General features: G+C 49.1%; 1 protein-coding gene across 6 annotated transcripts in view; it reads right to left on the bottom strand.

Moving 5' to 3' along the window:
- SMG7 (SMG7 nonsense mediated mRNA decay factor) overlaps nucleotides 1-6,772 on the bottom strand; it is a 53,925-nt gene extending 47,153 nt beyond the window's left edge. For 4 of the 6 annotated variants that reach the window (XM_037404844.1, XM_037404845.1, XM_037404843.1 and 1 more), the window contains exon 1: nucleotides 6,420-6,771. Coding sequence is in view for 4 of the 6 variants with exons in the window: in XM_037404843.1 (XP_037260740.1) it covers nucleotides 6,420-6,448 (29 nt within the window). In the remaining 2 variants the exon portion in view is untranslated. Of the gene's footprint in view, nucleotides 1-6,419 lie in introns of all 6 variants that reach the window. The other 2 variants (XM_037404848.1, XM_037404849.1) reach the window with 2 other exon arrangements.
- Nucleotides 6,773-13,434: the final 6,662 nt, after the last annotated feature.

Genomic DNA, 13,434 nt, shown 5'->3' with positions numbered 1-13,434 from the left:
GCTAAGCATTCACCAAGCAAATGTATCTTCTTACCATGCACTGAAATGAAGAAACTCAGCAAAAAAACCTCCAAACCGTGTGTTCAGGAAGAGGGCAGCCTTCTCAAAATGCTTTGGTGCAGCTTAAGTGCCTCATCAAAACTTCAGATAAACATCACCTTGTTTCACTGCCACAACAGAACCTTCTCCTTTTCAATAAAGATCAAGCTACGTAGGAATACACAGGTTTGAACAAGAACTAAATGCTAAAAGAATCATCCCTGCCATCAAAAATAAATAAATAAATACAGCTGTAACTTTACTTACACTAACCTGCACTTCTAGGTCACTGGAACACTGTTTTGCAAGTAACCTCAAGCACAGCACAAAGAAAGTGCCGTAACAGCATCCACAATCAGCTGTGTTCTGCAGCAAGAAAAAAAACCAGGGGAGAGACTCTCAGCCCAGACTGAAAACAGGGGTACTGTTTGTGACAGTGATATCAGCTACATTCTATATATTTTATATTTTTTGTATATATATATTCAATATATAGCTACAGCTATACTGTAGGAAATGGGACATTATTTACTAGTGTTATGGGTCAGTGAGCATTTTAATGATAATGAGTACTATCACTAGAAGCAGTCCTACCCTGCCCTTACTATTAGGCCCTCACTCCTGCTACACGCAACTTCACATGTGTCAGCACATGTGCGGTAACATGACAAATGGGATCAGGAAACCCACTCAGGCTAAGCTCCATAGGTAAAAAACACAAAACAAAAGAAGTTTTAACCTAGCACAGTTCCCCAGTCCAGTTCACCTGGCCATAAACTTACACCATCAAATCAGGGCTGCAGGTGAGAGGGAGAGTGAGAAACATCTGTCAGGAGCAGTTCAAGTCTAAAACACACCCTTTGTCTATATGGCCAAGCTTTTGCCATGTACTAAGCTAGTAAGGTCAAGTTCTCTCATTACTGCAGCCCTCTTTCCTCTGGCACACGCTCATACATAGTCACCTTCCCGCCAGTCCCTCCGGCAGAAAAGCGTGCCCACCACCTGCTGAACTGCACAAGCATTCAAATCCTCACTGTTAATTCCGTACAGAGAAGCAAACTCAAACTCCACGCACAGAAACGCACACGCCAGGGCTGACATGAAACTCTGCATGTGCCAGTTTACACCAGCTGAGCTCATCTGGATGACTCTTCTAACCAGCTAACTTTCATAAAGTTAAGGGCAACAACTAACTCTGAAATTTGTATCCCTCTGTAGAAGGCTGCTAAAATTTGTTCAATCCATTTGAGAAAGGAGAAAAAAAAGCCCTAAGCGGTATAGTCACGCAAGCCTTCGGAATCTAGGCTTGAATAAAAGTATCTGAACTATGATAGTGCATGCAGACAGCTTGTGACTTTAGCACAAGTTGTCCCTGGGTGGCAAGAGGATGCTCAATAATCCAAATCCTCATAACAGGAACAAGAGAGCAATAAACAGCTGACCAAAGACCCAAGGGGTATAGTGCATGTCTTGGGGCTCTCAGCAAGATGAATTTCCTTCAGCAGAAAGCTTAGAGGGAAACTGCTTAACACTTTTTTAATTGTAATTCTTTTTACTTCATAGATCATCGCAAAAAGTTTGTTCATCGGTAGTAAGCAGTAATAATCATCAATTTTATTTGCCTTTTTAAACCATTACCCTCTGCCTTAAAGAGGAGTAAGTGTTGCTAATACTAAATATTGGCAGCAATTCTAGCTATCAAATGCTAGAAACACCTTGTATGGAGAGGAAAAAAAAAACCAAAACAAAACCAAAAAAAAAAACCCAAACCACTGTGCTATGAGGTGCCTCCTGAAAGGCCAATGCAGTATTTGATCTCTCCACTACTCCTCCCCTGTTTGAAATTCAGAAGTAAATGTATGAAAGTAGCACTAAATTTCAGAACATAAAAAAGCTGGAGGGAATACTTTCCAAGACTGACTGGTCTTGTTTGGATATCGAGACAAATCAAGAAAGATGTGGATCAACTGGAGGTAGGTCAGCAGAGCCCCCAGGGCAGTCAAGGCTGAGGCACTTGTTATTTGGGGCTGGAGGAGAGGCCGTGGGAGTGGGGCTCGGTCAGCCTGGGGCAGGGAAGGCTTTGGGGCACCCACAGCAGCCACATGCCTGCAGGGAGGGGACTGAGAAGATGGAGCCAGGCTCTCTGCAGTGGCATGTGGCGGGAGAATGAGACACAACGGGTAGAAGTCAAAATATGAGAGGTTCAGACTGCATGTAAAGAAAATCTTTTTCATCCCTGGAAGCATTTAAAAGACATGTAGATGTGGTGCTTAGGGAGATGGTTCAGCGGTGGACTTGACAGTGTTGGCTTAATGGTTGGACTCCATGGTCTTAAATATCTTTTCCAACCTAAATGATTTTATGACAGTCAAGGAATAGCACAGGCTGCCCCAAAAGGCTGAGCTGCCTCCATTCCTGAAGGTTTTCAAGACCTGAGTGGATCAAGCCCTGAGCAACCTGGTCTGACCCCAGGGCTGCCCCTGCTTGGAGGAGGTTGGACAGGGACCTCCTCAGGTCACCTGAAGTCCAAGTTGCTTTGTGATGCTATGAATTCCAGGAAGCATGCTGCAGGTACACGTTTCAAGATTCTCTGTTAAGAAGTTGCATTTACTAACGTTTTCCTCCATATACTCTCAAGATAATTATTAAAAAAATAATTAACTGATTCTGCCCGTCTCACCGAGACTCGTTCTAGGTTTCAAACAGTAACAAGGTTTGTGCCTTTTCAGCACTAACAAACATCAACTCTACACCATCTTGATCAGGAATCAGTACTGGAACATGCCCATGCACAGACTGCAGGTCTAAATTACCCCTGCTCTACCCTCCTCCATTAACTGTGAAGAAACACTGCAAGAGGTGCGTCACAGACCGGCAGACGGCAAAGGAGCAACCATGAAGAGACACAGCAGATGCAGAAGTTAATAGAGCTACTGATGAGTCTTTGAAAAGAGAGCCACAATTTAAATTATTAAAACAGTCAAACCTTTAATGAAGTTGGTTATAGCCTCATCATAAGGCTACAGGAAACTACCTACTGGTTTGTCAGCACTAGAATTTCTAAGCAGTGTTCAAGCCCTGTAATTCAAGCACTTTTTATTCTATGTTTACAGAGTGCTAAAAGCCACAATTTAGCAGGGTAATGCCACATTTAACTAGTAACTGAGCTCACATCTTTGTGAAATGCAATCAAAACAGTCATATCTCAAACTGCTAAACTTTTGAATCCAAGTTAACTATATTTTGAACATTAACATATAAAATTGGCAATGAAGATCATTTCTTTAAAGTGAACGAACATGGACTAAAGCTCAATACTGTCTTATAAAAAAGGATGCACTCTGAAGTTTCTGTGGTATTCTGTTAGAAACCCTATCGGTAACGATAATTTGCTTTAGAAGTGACTACTTCTGTACCTAGCAAGGATACATGACACATTTACTGTAAAACAACTGCCTCGTGAGATTAATTTCATTTACGGGGAGTACTTGTAGATTCCCAAAGCAGCACAAATTAATGGATAGAGATTTTTAGCTAGATGAGACAAACACATTCACCTGACCAGAGACACAAACCGTGCCTCTTTTTCCCCCAAGAGATCTCTGAAAGAACATCCTGAAAGGTCTACTCACCCCACCAGATGCAATGCAAATCTTTGAGAAGAGACTCAAACAACGACACGAAAGAAGGATCTAGGAAACTAGATGGGACAGAATACATTCCAACACTCTTGAAAGGTGACCTTGAAAAGAATAAGACTAGGAAAGCAAAAATCCCAACACTTTCTTACAATGTATGAAGCTGACTTAAAAACTGACTCTCCTGCAACTTCTGAAAGACTCAGTACATGAAGTTTGACCTTCTTTGCTCTTTCTGGAAGACTTCTGTAGGAGTCTCAAGTGTTTTCTCTGTTCTCACTTTGAAGGGGCACAGTCTTTGAAGGACAGCATTCTAAAACACTTGGTTCATATACATTTATACAGAAAGCAAGAGACTGGTAGTGGAGGAGTTAAGGCAGTCCAGCTAAAAGTCCTTTCTTCCTTGCTCATTTTTTTCAGCATCTCAATTCTTGCAGAGTCATTATTTCGCTAGTTGTTCAACCATTATGTGGTCACCTTAGAAACTCACCTCTCTTCTGCCTAAACTTCAAATACACAGAGAAAAATTTCTGACAAAAAAACTTTTCTGTCCCTCCTTAGTTTTAAGACAATGAATACTAGCAGAGACCAACTGCTAATTTTCATTTGGCACAATGTTTTGTTAAGCTGCCCTTTCACATCATTATACTTTTGTCTATTTATTCCTCCATCATTACACTCGGATTGAGCATGTAATGCTACAGTAAGGAGGATGCCCTCCTCCTTAAGGCAAAGGACTAACAGAACTGGCTCTGAGAATCTGAGGCTCTATTCCCAGTTCTCTTTATGAGCTTGGGCTGCAGTAATCCGCAGCTCAAATTCTGCCCTATGCAAATGAAATAATTTAAATATACACTCTGTCTGAGGATGTAAAAAAGATTTTACAGCTTTTAAGAAAATCTTCCGAAGCTTACCCTCTACAAAGAGGAACAAACCCAAATGTTCTTTAGAGGGAGAAGGTGAAGACTGCCGACTACAAAGTGCTTGAAAAGTTTGGGAGGGGGAGCATCCTGGTTTTTTCCTTCTAAGAGGAGATAAGACTCCTGGTGACAAAGACAGGAGTCACTACTTGTAATATTTGTAATAGTGTCCAGATGCTTCTGTCTCAATGTATTAGGCACAAAACAAACAAAGCAGTCGGGAAAAAGTAATAAAGGCCCAGGATGAGCTACGGCGTTGGAGAAACAAAGCTAAGAGAAATGGGTGATTACTGCCCAGAAGCTGGCAGGCAAGGAGCATCTCCAACTTGGTGCAGCAGAATACAGAACACTAAGAAAAGAGTCTGGTGGTACAAGAAGGTGACTGGGGCAGGACAAGTGTGACTTCAGCAGTACCGCCTTGTAACAATGCAAGGCAGCTGAAGACTCATAGTCCCAGGGTAGGAGAGGTGAGCAAGAGGTTCCAATATTATTAAGACATACGCTACAGTACAAAAGGCAAGTCTTTTACTCATAGAGGACAACTAACAATAAGGCATTAAAGAGCTTTTTCTATAATGTAACAGAAAAGAACAAAGAACTTTCTAAGACAGCATAGGTAAGCAGGCTAGAAAGGAAAAAGGCTCATAAGCTTGCTATTAGCGAAAAACATCACTTTTTTTTTTTTTTTTGAAGATAAGCTTGAGACAGGATTTGGTCTACCAGGAGGAGGCAGACAGAGAGTCAAGAAAGATGAGGAGGAAGGGGAGGACTTGGAGAATCAGTAAGGGGAGACAGCTAAAGTGTTTCAGAACCCTGGATAGAAAGTGTTTTGGAAATGTAAAAAACCTCCTTGAATTCACTCTTTACAAATCCTCCCCAAGCCCAGGGCTCTTCAGAACATGCATGCCCTTTTGGCATACCTTTTCCTTTTCCACGAGGTTCTCTGGAAGGGGCAACGCATCACAGACGACACAGTATTTCCTATTTTACAGCTATGCAAAGCCACTTGTATCTCGCAAAGCTCCTTTCCAAAATCACTAGAGAAAGAGGGTTTCACACCCAAAAGACAAGTTCACCCAAAAGCCTATTGGAGTCCTGCTCATATCAGCATGTGGCATCTAGTACTCTCGACTTCAGGGACCAAGGGACGCTTCTGTTCAGCAATGCATTTCAAAGCAGCACTGCCCCAGCAGGCTCGCTTCTCTCCCAACCGATCCACTGCATAAGCCATGACAGAGGGTTTTCCGCAGGCCGCGGGCTGACTGCCGAGGGCCGACTGCCGAGGGCAGAGGCACAGCTCCTGCTGCTCCCGTTCTCCCGGAGCACCTCACGGGGCTGCGAGCGCAGGTTTCGCCTCGCCGCCGGGATCAGCCGTGGCGGTGGTTCCGCAGCGGCGGGTTAGCACGGCACCTGCTAGAAAGGGGCTGGAGAATCCCGGTACGGCAGCCGGCGGGCTCCCCTGCCCTCCCCGCGGCTCCAAGGCACCGGCTTGACCTTGCTGGGGAGCCCTGGCCGCGCCGGGCAGCCCGCAGCCCAGCGGCAGCTCAGGCCGCCCGCCCGCCGGTACGCGGCTCCGGCCCGCCCGGGGCCCCGCTCCCCGCCAGCGGCGCGGGGCTCGGTAACGTTGCGGCCGGGTCCCCCACACTCCCGCCCCGGTCACATCCCCCCCGCGGTTCCGAGCACCCCACTGCCGCCGCAAGGCCTCCTCAGGGCCAAGGGGAGCACGTCCTCCCGCGCCCCGCCGCCTCCGGGGCCGCCGGCCGCAGTGTCGCCTCAGAGCAGTCGGCGACACCCCCCCCGCCGCTCCCCGGCCGGCGCTCACCGGAGATACTGCGCACACAGCAGGCTCATCCTCCGCTGCTCGCCGCCCCGTCCCGCCGCGGGTCTCACAGCCCGGGCCGGCCTGCCGCCCCCGCGCCGCCTCCGCTGCTGCCGCTGCCGCTGCCGCCTCCGGCCGCCGCCGCCATCTTCCCGTGCAGGGCCTGCCGCCGCGGGGGAGGGGCGGCAGGAAGGAAGGGGCGGGGGTGTCCCCGCTCTGCGCTCCGGCCGGGCGGAGAGCGCCCGCGCCCCGCTGGCCCCGGCAGCGCCGGTCCCGCAACCTCAGCGGCCCGCGCGGCAGCCGCCGCCGCTCACCCGCTCGCTCACTCACTCGTTCGCCCTCCTCCCGCCGCCCCGCTGAGGTGCCCCGACCCTCCCGCCGCGCCGGCCGCGCTTCCGGGCCCGGCCCCGCCCCCGCCGCCACTTCCGGCGGCGCCACCGGCAACCCCTTCCCCCGCGCCTTCCCTCCGCCGACCCGCGGCGGCGCCCGCCGATTGGCTCCCCCGCTGCCATAGCAACCGAGGGGGCAGCGGGGCGTCGTCACGGCAACCGCGGCGCCTGCCCGCCCGCTGAGGCCGGGCCCGGGCCGGGCCCGCAGCCACGGCGTTACGCGGCCTCTGCCGCCCCGGGACCCTCGCAGCGGCAACGGTCCCATCAGATCCCCCCTTCGCGGAGCCCGGGAGGCCGAAGGGTCGGCTTGGCGGGTGGCGCTGGCCCCCGGCGCTGTGGGGGAGCCCCCGTCCCTCAGCGCGGGGGCAGCAGGGGCAGCCTCGTGCTTCCCTGGCAGAAAAGCGTTTGGCAGGAGCAGCGCTAGTAGGCCTGGGCTTCCCACATAAACCGGGCTGCCTGAACCCTGCCTCCTCGCTTGCCCACACCGAAGGACTCCCAGGATTCGGCTGCTCAGGTGTCGGGCCCCTAGGGTCACCCCACAGTGTCCCGAGTGGCCCTCGCCTCACATTCCCTCCATTATGGGGTGGGCCCCACGCCGGGGATGCGGGCCATGGCCCCGCAGGTGGCCCTGTGTCCGGCAGGTCACAGCGTGGAGCCGGGACACGGGCATGTTGGGTGGTAACCTTGCACCTCAGTACAGCAGTCTATCTCATCTAAATATTTACACCATTTACACCGTGTGGTGCAGCCTCCTGTACTGACGTGGTGACTTGTTTTGTGCTCAAACTTGTCTTTTTGGGCAGGAAAAATCCCACCGAGTTCAGTGGCCATTTGACCAAATGAGCCAACTTCAAGAAATGAGGCAGATGGCAATTTGGGATCAGATGAGCACCAAGGAGGCTGGCTAATGCACGTTGTGTTATTTGAGCATGTAAGTGACCCCAAGGACAAAATGAAAGATCATGTTTCAAAAATAAATCCCTCACATTTTTTCAGGTTGAAACAAGAGCGCGTTTAGGGAAATGATTTTCAGGGCCCCACATGTTCAAACAGAAGCCTCTCAAGGCTGCAGAATCAGTTTCCTGGTTTCAGCGCAGTCAGGGCTGGGCAGCAAGCCATGCCACCAAACCTCCCATCAAGTCCTGCGCAGAGCCTCGGGCAGGCACCGCAGCAGGGCTCGGGGCTCAGCCTCCATCCCTGCAGGCTCTGACTGCAAAGCAGGAGCAAACTGGTCTAGCGCTGAGCAAACTGGGGCTGCTCCTACCTGCTCGGAGCCTGTCCTGGGCTAAAACAGTTTGTTTGCGCAGCACAAATGCAGCTCCTAGAAGCTGTGTCTCCCAGGGCATGTTGTCCAGGACTCTCCCCAGATGCTTCATGTTGTCTACATGATCTGAAGCTTTGTCCCTCTGGTTCCTGGGCTGGCATGCTTAGGGCACCCTGCATCTTTGAGGAGACCCACCAGGCAGCACGTACTACTGCACAGATACCCCGAGTGTATCTCTACCCTTCCCAGATTTTTCCATTCATTCCTTCTCCTTACAGGGGAGTTGAATATCCCATGTTTTGCAAGCAGAAGCACCTTAAGTCAGTGCCACTTTCCCTTCTACCAGCCCCTCACTTCGAAGCCCTATTTTCAGCCAGATTTTTATTCAGTCCCGCATTCACAGTATCCCACAGCAGTGCAGTAGTGCCATGAGAACTGCTTACATCGGCTTAAGCAGCAAAAGCCAAAACCTTACAGGAACACAGGCTCCCTGTGAGCCTCCCTGCCTCCCACAGAGTTGACTTGGGATCTTCCTGCCCATTTTCTCCACCATTCTTCTCCCAGGGACTCCCCATCCCTTCTTTAGCCTTGGCCAAACAAACTGTTGCTTTTCCATCTTTTTTTGCTGGAGAGGATCACCTGCCAGAGGCTTCCTCCCAGGCAGAATGATATCATACAACCCGATTATAAGGTAGCCACCAAACTGCAAAGAGCACTCTGGTACATACTCTGCTTCATGCTCCACTGGCAGCAATATTACTGCTTAAAATAAAATGCTTAAAATAAAATTAATGTTAACCTGTGCACTTATTGCTTAAAATAAAAAGTGATTCTTCATTTTTCAGCCCCCTTTAGCACTGTGTTGGACCTTAGACAAAGTCACTGAAGCACAGGCTTATGTTCTCTGCAACTGCAGGTGCACTTCTGAGCTCAACAAGCTGGATCTGTACATGTAGGTGTTTCCAGGGCTGCCTCTCCCTGACCTCTGTGTTTGCATGTGGATAGGAGAGGGGAAATTTGAAGGCATAAGCTTGATTTGGGGTATTTTGGGCAGGGAAGGGGTGGCATGTTCTGGCTTTCTGCACTATCTCTTCAGCTGACAAACACAGGTCTCATCCAGGAGGCCACAAAATGCTCCCTCGAGGCATCACGTTCATGCCACGTCAGGCAGAAGCAAGGAGCGGGCAGCGCTGACTCAGTGGCTGTCTTGTTTGGTCTTGTCTTGGTCCAGTCCAGTTCCAGAGACCCGAGAGGTTTGCACGGGGCAGAACCAACTTCTGCATCTTGGGCAGTGGGGAACAGGCAGCCCTGGGTATTTTCAAGAGAGCCTGATGGGTGTTGTTGCCAGTATTATTTAACGCCAATATAAATTGCCCCGTGGAGCCATACCTCAGGCAGCTATATGAGGGAAGCTACGGCCCATCAGGCAACCTGCCCAGCCACAAAGTCTCCCTTTGCCTTTTCTCACCCGTCTTGAATATCTTCCAGACACAGAAAAAAAAGATGTCAGAGCCTTTGCAGGTTTTTCTCTGCTTTTCAAGGCTTTTCCTCTGAACTGTGGGGTTTTCCATTTCCCTCAGAGTTTCTGCACTGTTGGAACGGATCTGTCCATTAGGACAGCATGTCCATGAGTTTCTCTCCCCTGCCCTCTCTTTTTGCCTCTTGGAGAGCTCTTGTACATCCCACACCTCCAGATTTGGCCTCAGTTTCTCCCACAAAACTTTTTTGAGGACTTGGCATTGCTGCTGATTGCTCTGCTCTGTTTCTTCTGAAATACTCTGAACGTGTTGGTGCAGACAGCAAGGAGGCTGATTTCCTCCCATTTAAGGGAGAGGCACAAGTCAATCTCCCGTAAGTTTTGTTCCAAGACATTAGTGATGAAAGTGTTATCTTCAAAGAAGCAGTTTTCTCATAGGAATCAACACATAATTTTTGTTGTTAATGGGTCAATAACTGTGGCCTACCATTTTATTAATTACACAGCATCAGGAAGGCCCTGATCCACAGATGAGGACAGTAGACTAGAGGCACTGTGAACCCATTGAATAACCCTGGCCCTCAGCCAGCAACGCAGCCAAAATGCCCAGAAGCGAAGCTGCTCTGCTTTCCGGAGGGAAAGTCTCATAATCCCAAATGTGAATCTGTTTTACATCCTTCAGCAGCCTCTGTTACTGTACAAGCTCAGCATTTCACAGACCTTGGATGCGTTTATCAAAACATGGATCTAACCTGCTCTAAGAGGACAGTGAGCCACCATCCACACTTAACAGATAGTCACAGGAGATTTCCTCAGTGTCCTTTAAGACAAGAATGGGGAGGTGGACCAAATCACAGCCCACTCCCATCCTTCTTCATTAAGACTAACATCTTTAATTGTCCAGGAATATCCTGCAGGCATTGCAGAGTCCAAAGTCTCCTTTTTGTGTGCATAAACTCTCCCCCTGTTTTCACATACAGATGTGGCTGCTGGACAGCCCTCTGTCTCAGTGCCAAGCCTTGGCTTTTAGATCTTTGAGACAACACATTTTCCTGCTGCTCAGGGTGAAAACCTGGGATCAAGGAAAGATAAGAGTACAGCTCAACAACTGAATGATAAAATGCCAGATTCTCCGCGGGTTTGGTGATTATCTCAATCTAAATGTTGTGAATGTGGGAAATTAGCACTCAAAAGTAAATGAAGAACTTGAAGGAAGAAACAAAGGATGAAGATATCTAAACAATCTTAATTTTGCCATGTATTCATCCCTCTCAGTAATTATGTTACCATGATCAAAACGTATCTGTTGTCATCCCAGATTATACTAGTTCAATTTTTAATTGTTAGCAATGAAAGTCTTATTTTACCTTAATTACAACCTCATTTCTCCAAATATAGTCTATATGCAAGACTTCAGGAATTTTGACGGTATAGAGGTTTGTCAAGTCTTCATTTTTCTCTTGCAAATATCACTTAAAACAAAGAAAAAATTGTAAAATAGGCTGCATCTCTTAAAGAAATCCCTTTTAAACCTTATAATTCATGAAATAGTTAATGGATTTATTTTTATTTCTTTGAGAGCAAGCGCTGAGCATTCTGGAAAGAAGTACCATTTCACACTAAATAAAAGCTAGATCCCTCTTGGAAGGGGAAGAGAAAGCAGTTCCTGGGCAGCCATGCCAAGTGCCTCTGCCTCCCATTCCCATCCCGCCTAACCCTGCTCAGATCGTGACTGTGCAGATCGATCCATCCTGCACAGCTGAGCTGTAACCTCAGACAGAATTAGAGACATTAAAATGCCTGCAGAGCTAATTGCATCTGTGGCCAATGCTCAGCTGCTGAATACGGGCAAGGGAGAAATCTGTTACCAAGCTGACCTTCCCGAGGAGATATCTTGAAAAGTCTGCCCAGTGTCCTAGAAACACTGCACAGCACTTGGGATCAGTTTGCAGAGGCCACCACACCAGGGTGTTAGGTCCACAACCTCAACACATTTCCAGGAGCCCACAGGAGCTTTATCCCTTGGTGCCCTTTGGCAGCTTCTGCCAGGACGTGGTGAACCATGCCCTGAGAAGAGCTGTTGAGCTGGAAGAGGCAGTCACCAGTTGGTCCCTGGCCATACTCCACAGGCGACTCATGAATTTTCAGACCTCGGTTATAAGTCATCTCTTTCACTGGCTGCTCTTCAGTTTTGCTTCCTCCTTCCTTGTTTGAATGCCTGCTCCAACCTGGGATCAACAGACAGGAAAGTTTTTCCCTTTGGGCCAGGCTGTCCCAGCCCATGTGGCCTCAGACCTGGTCACCATGGGTTCGGCAGCTCCCTCCAGCTCAGCCAGGCTCCCACCACAGCAGCTACCCCTGAGCCTTGCCCATGTGCTTCCATTTCTGTCCTGTGTGGCTGCTCCATGATCAACTGGTTCAGCTCAGCTGGTCCAGCCTGGCCCAATCTGCCAGTCCCATCCGTCTTCCTTATATTTGCAAAATCTTTCCCTCCCAGGGGCTGGGTTTGCAGGCCTGAGTTTTGTTTGGATATATTCAGATTATAGCTCAAAAGCAGGTATAAATTAAAAACCTGCTTTTGTGGGAACCCGTGATTTTATTCCGACTGGGCCACAAAGTAAGTGCCTGCCTAATTCAAGATCTTTTGCTGCTTAATTCTCAAGGGAAGGCCTTTTTGTTTTTTAAATATGTGTTTCCACATTACAAAAATTTCTTATTCATTAATTCAGAGCTGGTATGTGGGGAGCAAAACTGAACCCCCTTGTTAGCTCTAGACAGCAAAGGCTCTGAACTATGCCAGGGTGGTTTCAGGACTGGTTTAAGCCCCTCTAACTCCTCAGCTGCACCTCACGGTCGCTCAGCTGTGGGTAACATGGCCAAGGCGAGATTTGGTTTGTGCTTGCTGGGGCCAGCAGCAGAGAGATGGGGTGGGGGGCAGTGAAAGGCTGTCCAAGATCAGGGTCACTTCCCATATGGCAGGTCCCATCTGGGATCAGCCCATGGGGAAAGGAGCCAGGAGAGATGTGAGGAACCTCTGCAGGGCCTCCATCCTCTACTTAGGAGATGCTTTTAAGCTCGGCTGCCTGCTCACCTGCCCTTGCAGAGCAGCCCTCTCCTGCTTCCCCCCCCAGGAATAATTGCCCTTTTTCCCAGTAGATTTGGGTTATTTTAAACAGTTTGCAGACTTTGAGTTTAAAAGCCTTAAGCTGGAAGGTTTCCCTTCTGCTTCCCAAGCCCAAGAGGAAAGTACAAGGTGAAGGGCAGTGCTGGGAGGACCGAGGAGCCCCCATCCCTCACCCCAGTGAACACAGGCACCACCTTCCTGCTTCTGCTGCACAGCCCCACTGCTCGTAGGACCCAGCTGTCTGGAAGGCGAAGAGCCAGACAGATCTGCATGCAGAAATACCCTGGGTGTGAACCACAGGTGATGTTTCAGGTGTGCTTCACAGCTCTAGCCTTGCTTCTCGAGTCCCACAGGCAAAGATTTTGCAGTGCTGCTACAAGCTACCTGTGTCGGGGTAGGCAAGTTGCTGTATTTCTCTGTGCTGTTTTCTTCCTCGGAGAGTAAACCCAAGCTAATCATCCCTCTGCCCTCTGTACCTGCTGTACCAGCTCTGCAGATGGCAGATGGCTGCTTGCTACCATGGGCTGGGTTGGAGCCCAAATCAGCTGGGAGTCTTAGGGCGCTGCACGGCGATCACAGCAGGGGCTGGCAGGGAACATCTGGTTGGGGCCGTTGTCTTCACCAGTGGGAAATTTGCACCCATGTGTTCAGGGAAAGCAGCAAGGAAAAGAAAATAAAGGCTGGGCTGGAAAACATTGAGGGGGGAAAAGATGAACACATAGTCGGTGTTGGAGGAGAGGAGCCTCCCCCCATGCACGCAGCTC

This window comes from Falco rusticolus, chromosome 11 (assembly GCF_015220075.1).
Source record: "Falco rusticolus isolate bFalRus1 chromosome 11, bFalRus1.pri, whole genome shotgun sequence".
NCBI lineage: Eukaryota > Metazoa > Chordata > Aves > Falconiformes > Falconidae > Falco > Falco rusticolus.
This window is presented reverse-complemented; position numbering and strand designations above follow the sequence as displayed.